The 12,907-nt window shown below is 39.7% G+C and overlaps 1 protein-coding gene across 4 annotated transcripts in view; it reads left to right on the top strand.

The window, feature by feature from the left end:
• CHCHD3 (coiled-coil-helix-coiled-coil-helix domain containing 3) overlaps positions 1-12,317 on the top strand; it is a 165,079-nt gene extending 152,762 nt beyond the window's left edge. For 2 of the 4 annotated variants that reach the window (XM_042792630.1, XM_042792628.1), the window contains 2 exons: positions 6,018-6,153; positions 11,592-12,317. In XM_042792630.1, the coding sequence (XP_042648564.1) occupies positions 6,018-6,153; positions 11,592-11,615 (160 nt within the window). In that variant the 3' untranslated portion in view covers positions 11,616-12,317. Of the gene's footprint in view, positions 1-6,017; positions 6,154-11,588 lie in introns of all 4 variants that reach the window. The other 2 variants (XM_042792629.1, XM_042792627.1) reach the window with 1 other exon arrangement.
• The last annotated feature ends 590 nt before the right edge of the window (positions 12,318-12,907 follow it).

Below are 12,907 nucleotides of genomic sequence, written 5' to 3'. Positions count from 1 at the left end.
GAGTAAGCTGTATTCTGACTTCTGCATAAGTCATTTATTTAGTATTACTACACACATTTAGCATGCTCAATTGTAGAGCAGAAACAACTGTGGTTCTCTTCCACCATTTCATCATAGATTCGTTAGGCAAACTTTCTTTTACACCTTTTGGAAAAGTCACACTGTGTAGTCAAGTGTAAATAAAAGCAAAAATCAACTCTACAGTACTTGATCTTTTGCTGGCAGCACTTCCCACACGGTAATTTTGAGGGCTCTGTGTGGGCACAGTTTGATTAGGGACTGCTTCATAACATCAGTTGTAGATATTCAGAAATCAGATCTGTGGTATTACTTCCAAATGATTTTTAGAAGAACACAACCATTTGGCTTGTGCTTTACATGTTTCATAATGCACTTTCAAGTCATCACCTACTTAATGTGCGAAGACAATTTTTAAAAATAATTTAATATAAAGAGTAAATTAATTTAAAAACTAAAAATAATGATGCAGCAGTAAGGACCTTCATTACCATATGCCCTTTTGTCTTTTTTTCCCTGTTATCTGTTTTGCAACTATTTTCTATACTATAAACAAGTCCTGCAAATTCACTCAGCAGACATGCTGTTGGCAATGGCTCTTTTTGGATGAGGTAACCTTAAAAAAATAATAAACCCCTCACCATCACCTTTTTGTATTATGATGGAAAATACTACTGTCTTGCTGCTGTTTCAGACTTGTTGCTTATACTTCATCTTTGAGCTGACCTTCTCTCTAAGTCTTCTCAGCTAGGCTTACATTTTGCTCTTGCTGACTCTTTATGCAAAATCTCTCAAACGTGGCCTTTCTTGTCCATCTGCTCAGCTAAATCCATCAGTACTCAGGCTACCAGTTACTGCACCTTTTTTTTTTTACTATTATTTTTGTTTGCCCCCTGGCCATGAGAAGTGAAATATTGCCCTGATGATGTCTGTTGAAAACAGTGCTGCAGGTCATTTCCTACCTCGTATTCACATCAACTCCTTTCATCCTGCCACTGGATTCCCCTTCAGTTGCATCATGCCCATGTGTCCTGGTTTGGGCTGGAATAGAGTTCATGTTCGTTTTGGTAGCCGTGTCGCACGTCTTTGCTTTTGAAGCCCTGTATGTCCCGTTTCTGCTTCATTGCTGTTTCCAATTCCCTGTATACTTTCTGAACCACTCGTGGTACCACCTTCCATCCCTCACTCAGCCAGTTTTCAAACAAGCACCGAGTTTTGCTGTTTCTCAGAAGGAATTTCTGCTAGATGTAGACATCGTTAATTGATTAATTTCCCTCGAATCCCTCTAAAAATCCTCTTGGTTGCTCATAAAGCACTTGAAAACAATTTGGCTGTTGTTATACTTAGCGGGCTGCCTAGTGTGAGGGTACAGATTGCCTCAGTTTCCTTTTTTTTCACCATCTGTTTGCATCAGTTCGTTGTTTCTTATCTTTATGTGCATTATAAATATGTTGAGAAAAGAAACATCTTCCTTTTTTCTTTTTTTCTTTGCACACTACCTAGCACAGTTGGGGTCTGGTCACAGCGTGGCTTCTCTCCTACATTAGCAGAAGTAAATAAAACAGGTCAGGACATCATCTCCAGCGCTCTCCCATGCTGGGACATTGGGTCTAATTGGTAGTACATTCATTTACAGGGTTTTGTTTTGGATCTGACACTTCCCTGGACAACACCGGGCATGACCAGGGGAACAGCAAATGCTGGGGACCATCCCCAGTTTGCGGTTTGGATGTGGATTTGCTGAGCTGCCTGTTTGGAGGGGAAGGCAAGATTTTGCACTTAAGAAATGCAGGTTGTACTGTATTGTGCTACTTGGCCTCAGACCCAGAGGATCATCTCTGGTCTGTTTTATTTAGTAGTACAGAGTTAGCCTTAGATGCCAAGGGTTATACAAATAAAAACAGATACTTTTGATAGGTATCAGCATTTTAATGAAAAATAAAATTAAGCCCTGGATATTCCTGGCCATCTAATGGCACTATTTTTTTGTAATGCATGCTGGCTTTTTGTTGCTATTTTTTTCCCCATATTTTATGACAATTGCCTGAAGTCCTGATCTGGTGGGATTATGCCAGATACCTGCACAGCTGGAAACTCATCAGCGATTCAGATTCCTTCAGTCAGAATGTCAGTTTTATCACAAAACTTGTAAAGCTTACCATGGTGATTTCAAATTTCCTCTTTAGTAGACATTTTGTTTGAATGCCATGAAGGGGTTCCTTTCTGGGTGCCCCCAGGAGTACAATAAGCTATGCTCTTTGAGAGAGGGTAGATGAGTACAAAGTTACCTTCATTAAATTTTCTCTTCGTGCTTTAGCATAGAATATTTCTTTTTCAAACTCTCTCTCATTTTCTTTTGTGTCTTCATCCTATTACCTTTATGAGATTGCGGTGCATCAGCTTGATGGAAAAGGTGGGTGCGTGGCTCCCTCAGAGGTTTATTCCAGCACACAGAAATATTCTGCTAGCATGTGAGGTGCTTGAGGAACAGCTGGAAAAGCAAAAGCAGATCAAGTAATTGTAAACTTAATAAAAACACATCGTTACTAGCATGCCATGTGGCACACAGTGCAGATCAGACTGCTGTTCATACTGACTTCTGCTAAGAAAAGCATTTTAGATTTCATGGAATCAGAGAATGGTTTGGGTTAGAAGGGACCTTAAAGCTCATCTACGTCCACCCCCCTGCCCTGGGCAGGGCCCCCTTCCCCCAGCCCAGGGTGCTCCCAGCCCCGTCCAACCTGGCCTTGAACCCTTCCAGGGAGGGGGCAGCCACAGCTGCTCTGGGCACCCTGGGCCAGCGCCTCACCCCCCGCACAGGGAACAATTTCTGCCCTAGATCTCATCTAAATCTCCCGTCTTTCAGTTTAAAACCATTAGCCTTCACCCTATCACTACACTCCCTTGTAAAATTTCACGTGTGTTGATTCTGTAAAGTTGTTACTGAGTTGTGCTGAATGGAGATGGCGATCTGCCAGGGTTCCCTGGCAGTCCTCGTTCACTACCACCGTATTTTTCCTTCACTTTAGTCGTGAAATTCCTAAGTGATTAATTTAAATATATAAATAAAAAGGTGTGACGCTTTTCTTGACACGTGTCCCAAAATACAGATCTCTCTCTCTCAGGACACAGGATATTTCAAAAAAGGGACCTTCTGCTCAAAGCAGGGTCAGCTCTGGGATCAGACCAGTTTGCTTTATCCATTCAGGTATTTAATACCTCCACATTTTCACTATAGATTCCTCATAATTACTGGTTATGCACTGTTTACCTTTTCTTACAATCTTTTTCTTCAGGCAAGCCTTACAGACCCTTAAATGCTTCTGTAAAATGGCCCTTGTTTATAGGAACTTTATAGAAGTTCTTTTAGGGAGATACTTCATTTCCCTTTTGAGGAGTTTCCTTGCTGTCGCCTGTTTCTGACCATCTATCTGAGAGTGCTGTCATCCATCACCAAACAGAAATCAATCGCAAACCCTTCGGTGGGGTTACCATAATGCACGATGCAACCTCCTTTCCTGATCGGGAGATCCTGCAGCACGTGGTTTATGGCCATCTAATGTTAGACAGTAATCTCATTTAGCGTTTTCCCAAAAGTGCAAATAGTGCATTAGGGTAGCGTAACAAGCACAGCAGATCAATACGGAGACAGTGCTCTCCTTCAACAGATTAATCCAAGAAAATGGGCTTTGTTGACTCGAAGGAGGTCACCCTTTTCGCATTGACCTGCACCAGGTCTGCAGTGCCTGGAAGGACAGGCAACGGGCTGAGAGCACGTTTTGAAAAATCACCAGTGAAAAGTCCATAGTGTGAAAACAAGTAACTGTGGGGCAGGAGACAGTGTGTCTTACAGGGTCCCGATATGGTTAGCAATGTAAAGAGTCTGTTGAAGCATTCAAAGAAAAAATAATACATGGACTTTGAATGGTCACTAATGGCATGGCTCAGGGAAAAGAGCAATGAAAAAAGCTCCTTATGTGGGTTAGAGTACCCCCGTTGAAATGGCTTTAAATACATTTACAGAATTTATGTAGCAAATGTACAGCAGCCCATCTCCTTTGCTCTTTACATTTATACAAGACATACTCTATGAAGTCACTTTAAAATCATTTGTGAATAAAGGCACAGTTAAGTTTTCTGTGTGTATTTTCTGTTAACTCGTGGTCTGTTGTATTGGTTTATCAATCCAGACTGGGGTTTCAGGCATTTAAAATGAACTCTGGTTTAGTTGGACCTAAATCATCACTACTATGAGTCTTACGTCTACAAAGAGTGTATGTGGTGCTTCGTCTTGTACTCCATCCCAATACAGACCTTGCAATAATCAGTCAGTGTGCAGCAGTTTATGGTCATACATTCTGATGCCTAACACGCTTTTGAAATGCTTGCTGATATCAGCAGAGGGGAGATTAAGGGAAAATCCTCATCCGTAAGAGTCTACGGAAGTTTGAACTTTCAGATCATAAAGTATGTAAGCACCTGGGACTGCATTTAAATTCTGTTTTAGGCATTTCACAGATGTATGGTAATGAATGAAAAGAGTAAGAGGGATGTTTTATATAGGTACATACTGTAAAATCAAGGTGACTTAACATTCCTTTTTTTTTGGTACTACTTCCTGAGTGATTGCCAAGAAGTCAATTCCCCTAAGGAACAGCATTGTGCTTTGCGTTTCACTTTCTTTCTGTAGTAAAATAGAGATCTGCCTTGGCCAATCAGCAAAATAAGAAGGAACAGAATATTCATCTGAGGATACCGCGGCTGATGAGTCTTGGTTTTTTTACGACCTTATTGAACTAAAAATAATGTGGGCTGGAATAGATGTTAGAGCAGCCACTGTCAGGCTTTCCTGGTAGGGTAAATTGGTTAAGTATACAGTTCACACACATAAAGCAAATGGTTGTTTTCAAAGTATATGAACTGTAAATGGTTTTCTAAATTTTCGTGTTGTTTTTTCTGCCATTGAAATATTTTGTCTTTGGTGTGAAAGAGGTTTAACTGTGATTCAGTTGTCTCTTATGGAAATGAGTACCTTAAAAAATATTTATAACGTAATTGTCCAGTTAGCTTAAAATGTCAATGGACATTTCATCTCTGAAACACTTTGCCAACTCCCTTACTTTTGAAAGAGGAAAGTATTGTATTCTCATTTTAATTCTGTGGCATTATCAGTGTGGATAAAATATTATAAATTAATGAAAATGGCACAATTTTATCCAAAAGAGATTAGATTTTACAGGATGGGCTAAAGAAGCTTCCCTTCCTTTGGCGTCCGTTGAAGGCAAAAAGTATATTGCATCAGCCAAAAAGATGGCAAGAGTAATGAATCCATATGGTAAAGAAAATAGACAAAATTCCTAAATAACTTGCACCTCTGGCATCAGGATTAGAACTGAGGTGATGGGAAGGAAGATGCATTAAAAATAGAGGCTATCATCAGATCAGCAGAAGTAGGCTGTGTAATTTGCTGACAGTAGCAAGGGTTTTATATTCCTGAGGTCAGCCCAATGGGTGATTTCATTTTTTTGCGGGAACAATATTTGATAAGTAGCAGGATTTTGTGGTCATAAGGCTATACAGCAGTGGAGTTTTCCTGTGGTTCTGTGACTGTTTTTCTAACGTAGGTGAGATCAGACGTGCTTCATCATTGCTGGGATCTTCAGTTAAAGATGTGTGCTCATGTGAAGTTGGACGTCTATTTTCATTGACAGCTGGAACCAGAGTACTGGATCAGAAGGAACCCTGTGGTCCTAATAGAGAAAATTCTGCAGCTCACGTTGATTTTTGCATCTGATGTTACCCACTTCATAACCCCACTAGCTCTAGAAACAGCCTTTCCTGATATTTTTAAAGTGTTTTCCTTCATTTCTATTATTCAGTTTACTACTTTAAGAAAAAAAAAAAAAAAACAAAAAAAAACCAAAACAAGCAAAAATTGTTGCATCCTTCCTGAAATCTTTTTGAGAAGGAAACCAAAAAGTTCTTTTGTCTTTCCCCAGGCGATACGAGTCTCATCCAATCTGTGCTGATCTGCAGGATAAAATTCTACAATGTTATCGGCAACACGCTCAGGAGACCCTCAGCTGCTCTGCTCTGGCTAGCCAATACCTGCGTTGTGTCAACCATGCCAAACAGGTGAGTTAGAAATGTTGCCACTGAAATAAAGATGGAATGAAGAAGAGAGGAAGACTGTCGGATTATCCAATTAGTCCTTCTTACATGCTGAAGCAGTCCAGTTCCCAGTATGTCTGTTCTCACAAGCTCTGTGGAGTCCCCTTTCAATTTATTTAAATGCTAGGGTTTCCATCTCTTCCCTTGGGAAGCTATTGTTAGTGTAGTAGCTGTCGCACTTGGCAGATGTTTCCTGGTATCTGCAGTTTTAGCAGTAAAACAAGGGTATTAAACTACGTGGTGCTATTTGTCATAAATATGACAAATGAATGGATGTCTCAAACTAGATTGCTCACCAGTTGGAAGTCTTGATTTCTTTTATGTTAGGTACTCTGAGAGTCTGATACTGTCCTTTACCTGGTCTTGCCCTCCTCTCATCCAGTTTTCTAGGGTATGGGTTGTTACTGTAGATGAAAACCTTTATTAGTGCAGAATGAAGGAAAATCATATTAATATGTACATCTGTCAGCTAAAAGAAGCTAACATTTCTAAATGTTACTCTTTTTCACCAGTTTACGTCTTTCAAATACAGAGATGCATATGTTGACCTTGTTCGTGTTCTTAAAGAAGCCAGTTGGAAATGTGCTTATAGACCATGTGTGTAGTGTATATAAAAAGTGCTTAAATAAGTCTGTTGATCTTTATTTCTGCTAAAATCAGTTAATATTTGAACATGTGAAAACGTGTGCTCTGATGTGTTAGCAGAGACGCAGCGAGTACATCCAGTATTTGATAACGATAATGCTTTTCACTCGAGTTAATTCTGCCTGCACAGAAAAGTAGTAAGACTCTGACTGCAATCATTCTCGGTGACCTTTTTGCTGTTACACTGGTGCAGCCTTGCTCTGGTATTACTGGAGATCCTACTGGACTTAGCGCTGCTCGTGGTCTAGTGCTGTGTGAGACGTGGGAGGAGACAATGGTTGTGTGGCGGTGCTAAAGCCGTTTCTCAGTCCGCAGTGCTTAATACATTTGTGCGGTGCTGTTATTGTTCATTCTTTGTTTCTATAGCTTGTATGCTCCTTTTTTTGCACAGGCAGCCTGGCTGGATTGGCCATGCTGGAAGACAATTCAGCTAACAGCTGTACACTCAGTGTCTCTGAACACGGTTTGACGAGGGTAATTTGGCAGCTCTAAAATCACCTTATGGTATTAAACATTGTTATCATCAGTGAAAACTTTAAAGAGGATCCGTGTGATGAAAAATAAAAGGCAGTGAGATCACCCTGTCCCTTTCAACAACGCCTCCTTTGATATACCCTTTGTTGATATGTCCTCCTGCCCACTCGTTAATGCACCAAGCTCCTGAACTCCTTCATTCCCTTAAAAACTCTACAGCCTACCAGATTGCCCTGCTCATGAGAATTTTTCCTCACCTGAGGCTTTCTTTCCTAAAGCTACTGACACTTTATTAATTTTGGAAAGGTGGTTGAGCCATGCTCAGACACCCAAGCATGAGAAGTGCCACCAGCTTTGTGCAGGTGCCTTCCTTGGGCACAGGAGCTGCTATGGCTCAAGCGAGAAAATTTTGCTCATTCCTTTCTTTCCTAATATGTAACCTTCCCCATGACCTTTTGAACTGGATTTTTTTTTTTTTCTTTAAATTGAATGGCAATTTTTTTCATTAATTCCTGCTATGACAAACAATTATTGGTGTCTGTTTTTTCTAAGTTTTCCTTTGGTGCGATTTTTGTATTCCAAAATACAGTCTGAAGTTACTGGACTATGGGTGCGTTTGAAACGTTTTAGAAAAAAGGCCAGTGAATAATATTAGGCTGTTATGTAGTGGACTAGATTTTTGCCATGGCTTGCATCATCTGGAACACCAATTTACTGTCTTTTTAATTTAGTGTTATTTTTTAGAGTAACTCAAAAATTTAGACTAATTACTCACACAGGTTTAAGCTATAACTGAAGTTTGTATCTGATAGGAATTTCTTCAGAAGACTATGATGAGGATGAATTAATTCATGATCAGAAGGTTCAGGAAAAGGAAATTGCATAAATATGAGCGTTAGGTTTAAACACTCTTTTAAACACCTTTTTTGTTGAAGATCTTCAACCAAGCCTGTCAAGTAGTTAAAAGTGTTTCCTAAATGTTTCTTACTCTCTTTCACACACACTTCAAGATGAGAATTCAGAGAGGTTTCTCTCTTATGATAACAGAGAAAGAGAAGCCTTTTATGATGGAAATATTTGCAAGCAGGAACAATTGTTTTTCATAATGAACATCAGTCCTCTATAGCTCATCCTCCATGTGTTGCAGCTGTAATTGTAATTATTTTTACCCACTGATTGCCCAGAAGTCCAGACAAACAATGACTTTGAAATAATTGCTAAATGCTGTTACAAAATACTTCAAAATTACCTACTATATGTGCTTGGTTAGAAGACAGAGAAGTGGGATAAATAGCAGATTCAGAAATGAAAAAGTTAACTGACACTGGCTACAGGAAACAAACAAAGAAGAAAATTTGCTAGAGGGAATAGACCAAGATATTGAAAACCAAATAAGTTAACTAATCCGATTTCCTGGCAGTGAGTCTGGGCACTTGTGCTCAGTCTGAGCACACTCTGTGCTTTTCATAAATTGAATTTATTGACTCCTCTTTCTTTCCTATCTTGCTTATAATTATCTCACCCTCTCTTCTGTATGCTCCTTATTTCTCATCCTGTCTGTAATCTCATGTCTCTATCTGTCCTTTTCTCCCCTTGTTAGAAAAGCCCAGAGAGTTGTTAATTCAGAGGAGTTTGACACATTGTTGTATCTTCGCTTTAAATCTTTACCCAAAGTCATGAGAAGCTAGTGAGATAAATTAAACTCTATTATTAATGTTTGCATTTTAATATAATAGTAACAGAGAGAAAAACTTAATGGAGCCATTAATAGGAAGATATTAGGATTGTCTAGGGCATGTATTTGTGCTCCCACTGCTGAAATAACTCCAGGCAGACCAGTCACTGCACTAATATGGACCATCCAGCGTCATTTTAATCACTTATCCCAGTCTGCTGTCCACTAATATGGGCAAGGTGGCTGTTAAAATACCCTTTTTTTAGTTTTTCCCTTTTTTTCTTTCTCTGGAGCTACAGAGTGTCCTAATTCCTATATGGAAACACAACTAGCCTATAGCTTAATGAAGTCTATGCAATAGTTTCCTATGAGACCACTGAATCTCAGAGGGATGCAAGTCTCTGCAGGTAGGTGAGTTTTGAAAGTACTTTAGGGAATGATACCAGCAGCTGCCTGACAGCCTGGCTACAAAATGTTATCCTTCTTCAGCCTTTTTGTAACCATTATTTTAATTTGTTCAATATAGTGGTCCTTAATCATGCATCCTAGTCACAAGAAAACCATAATTTTAGCCTCATTGTCCAGTATTTTTACTAGATACCATCTTCCAATCTAATAGAAAAATATGTAAAATTACTGTAGCTGGAAACACTGAACTAAAACACAATAAAAAGGCATTGTCTTTTATGGCCACCATTTAACACTACCTTGACTGAAGGAAGTTTATTAGGGAAGAGTCAGACCAAGTTCCCTTCACGCCTACATTGGTGTAATGAAAAAACCACAAGAAAAAAACTGTATGTACATGAAGTGAATTTGTAGTGATATTAAGTGGCAAGAGTCAGTAAAGAACATGAAAAAAAACCCCAAAATGTAGACAAAACCAAAGCAAGCCCTGGGACACTCTCAATTGTCTGAAGACGAAATTTTGTGGGCAGAAATATGCACAAATACCTGCGATTTCTTTCCTTAGGACACTAAATAAAAGTAACACAATTTTTCACAGATCTTTTGGGAATTTCCTGCCTTAACTTATGCAGTGTTAAATTTATGTAAAGTTAATATTCAGCCCAGTGATGGCTTCAAGCAAGTTTCTGTAATACCACTGCAAAAAGATTCTTCTGGGTAAAGTAGCCTTCATCAGTTTTACAGAAATCTCCGTGGGGATGCTGTCAAACGGAGATTGGAGATTTTTTTAACTAATAAAAGTTTCCCTTATTTTTGTTTGTAGTAGCACCTAGGGAGCATAAAACAGACTCCTTTTATTTTGTCAGTCTGTACTTCTCTACCTTGGATTCTGGAGAATATTTGTGATCACTATGACTTTTACCATATTTTTATATGCACACTGTCCTGTTCCTTGGTACACCTCCTAATCCTTACAGAAACACCGCCTGATTTAGTTGAATGGTTCACCGGGTTATTTTTAGAAATATCGTGAGAATTTGATGAAAACATACATGACGACAGGTTTTTCATTCCCTTTGTTTTTAATTTTTCCAAGCCCTAACTTCTGTGACTCTGACAGTGCAGTCCAGACTTGGAAGACAATGTGCCCTGTCTGGCCAGATGCTGCTGCTCAAATACTTGGATCAGCTCTTTGTAGGTCTCCTGTAAGATTTCAAGGTTTACATTTCGGCTTGCTCCTGACATCAACCCCCAGAATTACCAAATCCCTTCCTACCTTTTCTTAGAAGTAGACTCATAATTGCTGACGTCCCCATTTCATGGATTTTGTAGTCAAAAACAATAGATTGCCTTGGTCAACGTCATAGTCCTCCCGTGAACATAGATGGCCTCCATCATGCTTCTACTGCCTAGCCTGTCAGTGTCCTGTTACATCCCACTTTCTGTTCTCCTAAGTCATCTAGACAAGTAGTATCCATACACGTGCTTGTTTCTGCAGACCCCTTATTTCTAGATCATGGCAGTAGGAAGTCCTTAGTAGAGCCCTACATGCTGTCATTGTACGTCTGCATTTTCATGGGAGAGGCCAGGACCTCTCTAAGGAGTCAACGCCTCGATGGCAGAGCTCTCCGGTGTGGCAGGAGGAATAACTCTTGGACTACCTGACAGATCTGTACTTTTAGCTCTTGGTGGCCTGACTGCACATCGGGTGTGATTCATGAAGCACAAGGTCAGTGCAACATGTTCAGACTATCGAGATTTTGATTATGACTCAGACCACAGGAAGGAGATAGGTAAGGGAGATACTTAGTGTTGTATGACTTCAGGATATATTTCCTCGAGTATGTAATTGCTGGGAATGAGATTTATCTTATTGTAAGGTCAGACGTTTTAATTTCCTTAATAGCCATAGCACTAGAGCTGTGATAGCATTAGCATGGATGAAAAGGAATCATTACTGCAACTCTTCAGGCCTCCGAATGGCTGACTTGTTGAGTCCTCAAATAGCTTCATTCTGCTTCTGTGGCTTGTCTCTGTGATGATGTGTATGTTGACGACGTTTCTTTATTTTCATTGCAAAAATTACAAACCCTAGGAAGGAATTGTAGCCAAATTCAGGGAGTCTCTGGAATAGCTTTGAGTTACTGAAATTTGTGTTTCTCCCTCTCTCTTCCCCTCCCCCTTGACCGTTTCTTAGCAGAGCATGCTTGGGAGAGGAGGATAAAGGCATTGTCCAAATCAAGCACAAGACCATCAACTCTAATTTCAGCAGAAGAGCGTTTTTTCCCAAGAATGATATGACAGCCCATTTACAGGGCAGACCAATAAAGAGAAGAACTGGAAGAGCCATTTCAAGAGCAGCAGCCATCACGGCTCAATCAGTGTGACCATTTGAAAAGCCAAGACCTGTATCTTATTACATCAGAAATCATACATCTGAAGATACTGTTCAGTCTTAGTAAAATCCACTTATTGGTGATTGAAGGAAGGAAAAGAAAAGAACCTTTCACTGACCTTAGAAAGGGGAAATATCCTTCAAATGCAGCTATTTCATTGTAGAATCTCCTCAAAAACTTCTCTCTGTCAAAGGCACGGGTATGTAACACCTCATGTGCTGGGACGTGGCGGTGCTTTGTGAGCAAGTCAGCGGCTGCTCCTCTCTGTACAGCCTGTATTTGCTGCTCGTATTAAATTTTCCTCACAATGTATAATGATGCAAATTGTTCTTTAACTTATTTCACAAATTACGTAACTTAATGAAGTCTCTCTCCAGGCCTTCTGCTGTAATGTTGTTAATGATCCAGCACTTAAGATGTAACATGGCCTTTATTTACATGAACTGATGCTGTTGTGCTCCTCGCTCTTATCAAGTACTGATGAATATGCCTCACTCTGTACCAACAATAAATATATTTTATGCACAAGATTGATGTTTCAGTCTGTCTCTCTTTCCTCTTCTCAGGGGCGGATGGTGTTCCCTCTGCTGTGTCAATCATGTTTTTCCAGCAGATGTTATTGCTGAAGCTTTAAAGCATAGACTTTTATGCATAACCAACCTTGGTTTCAGGAACAGTACTTACATATAACTGTTTTCCATCACAGCAACCTAAAAAGATCCCACGCGGTAGTGTGCTGTGATTCATGCACCACCAGAGTTTCCTTTCTTGGAAAGTACTTGTGAATGAAAGGGCATACAGCGCCCAAAACTGCAAGTACCCAGTTTCATTTAATTGTTTTTGTTCAGATAACGACTGCCACGTTCATCTTACCAAGCAATCTTAGGAAAGATTTTTTACACAATAGTAATAGTAACAGTGTCAACGGAGCACTGTGTCTAGAGCCTTCTGCTATTTTTTCACCTGTTCTGTTGCTCTAATTGGCTGCGTTTGAACTGCATCCTACTGTACAACTGCGAGTGCACCTGCGGATCTCATTTATATTCAAAATATTGCCAGTGACTCTCCTATTCTAATTATCAAGATGCTTTGTGAGTACTGTTTAATTAAGGAATTTTTT

This window comes from Tyto alba, unplaced genomic scaffold (assembly GCF_018691265.1).
Source record: "Tyto alba isolate M040663 unplaced genomic scaffold, T.alba_DEE_v4.0 Super-Scaffold_2, whole genome shotgun sequence".
Taxonomy (NCBI): domain Eukaryota; kingdom Metazoa; phylum Chordata; class Aves; order Strigiformes; family Tytonidae; genus Tyto; species Tyto alba.
Note: the sequence above shows the minus strand (reverse complement) of the source record. Positions and strands in the feature narration are given on the sequence as shown.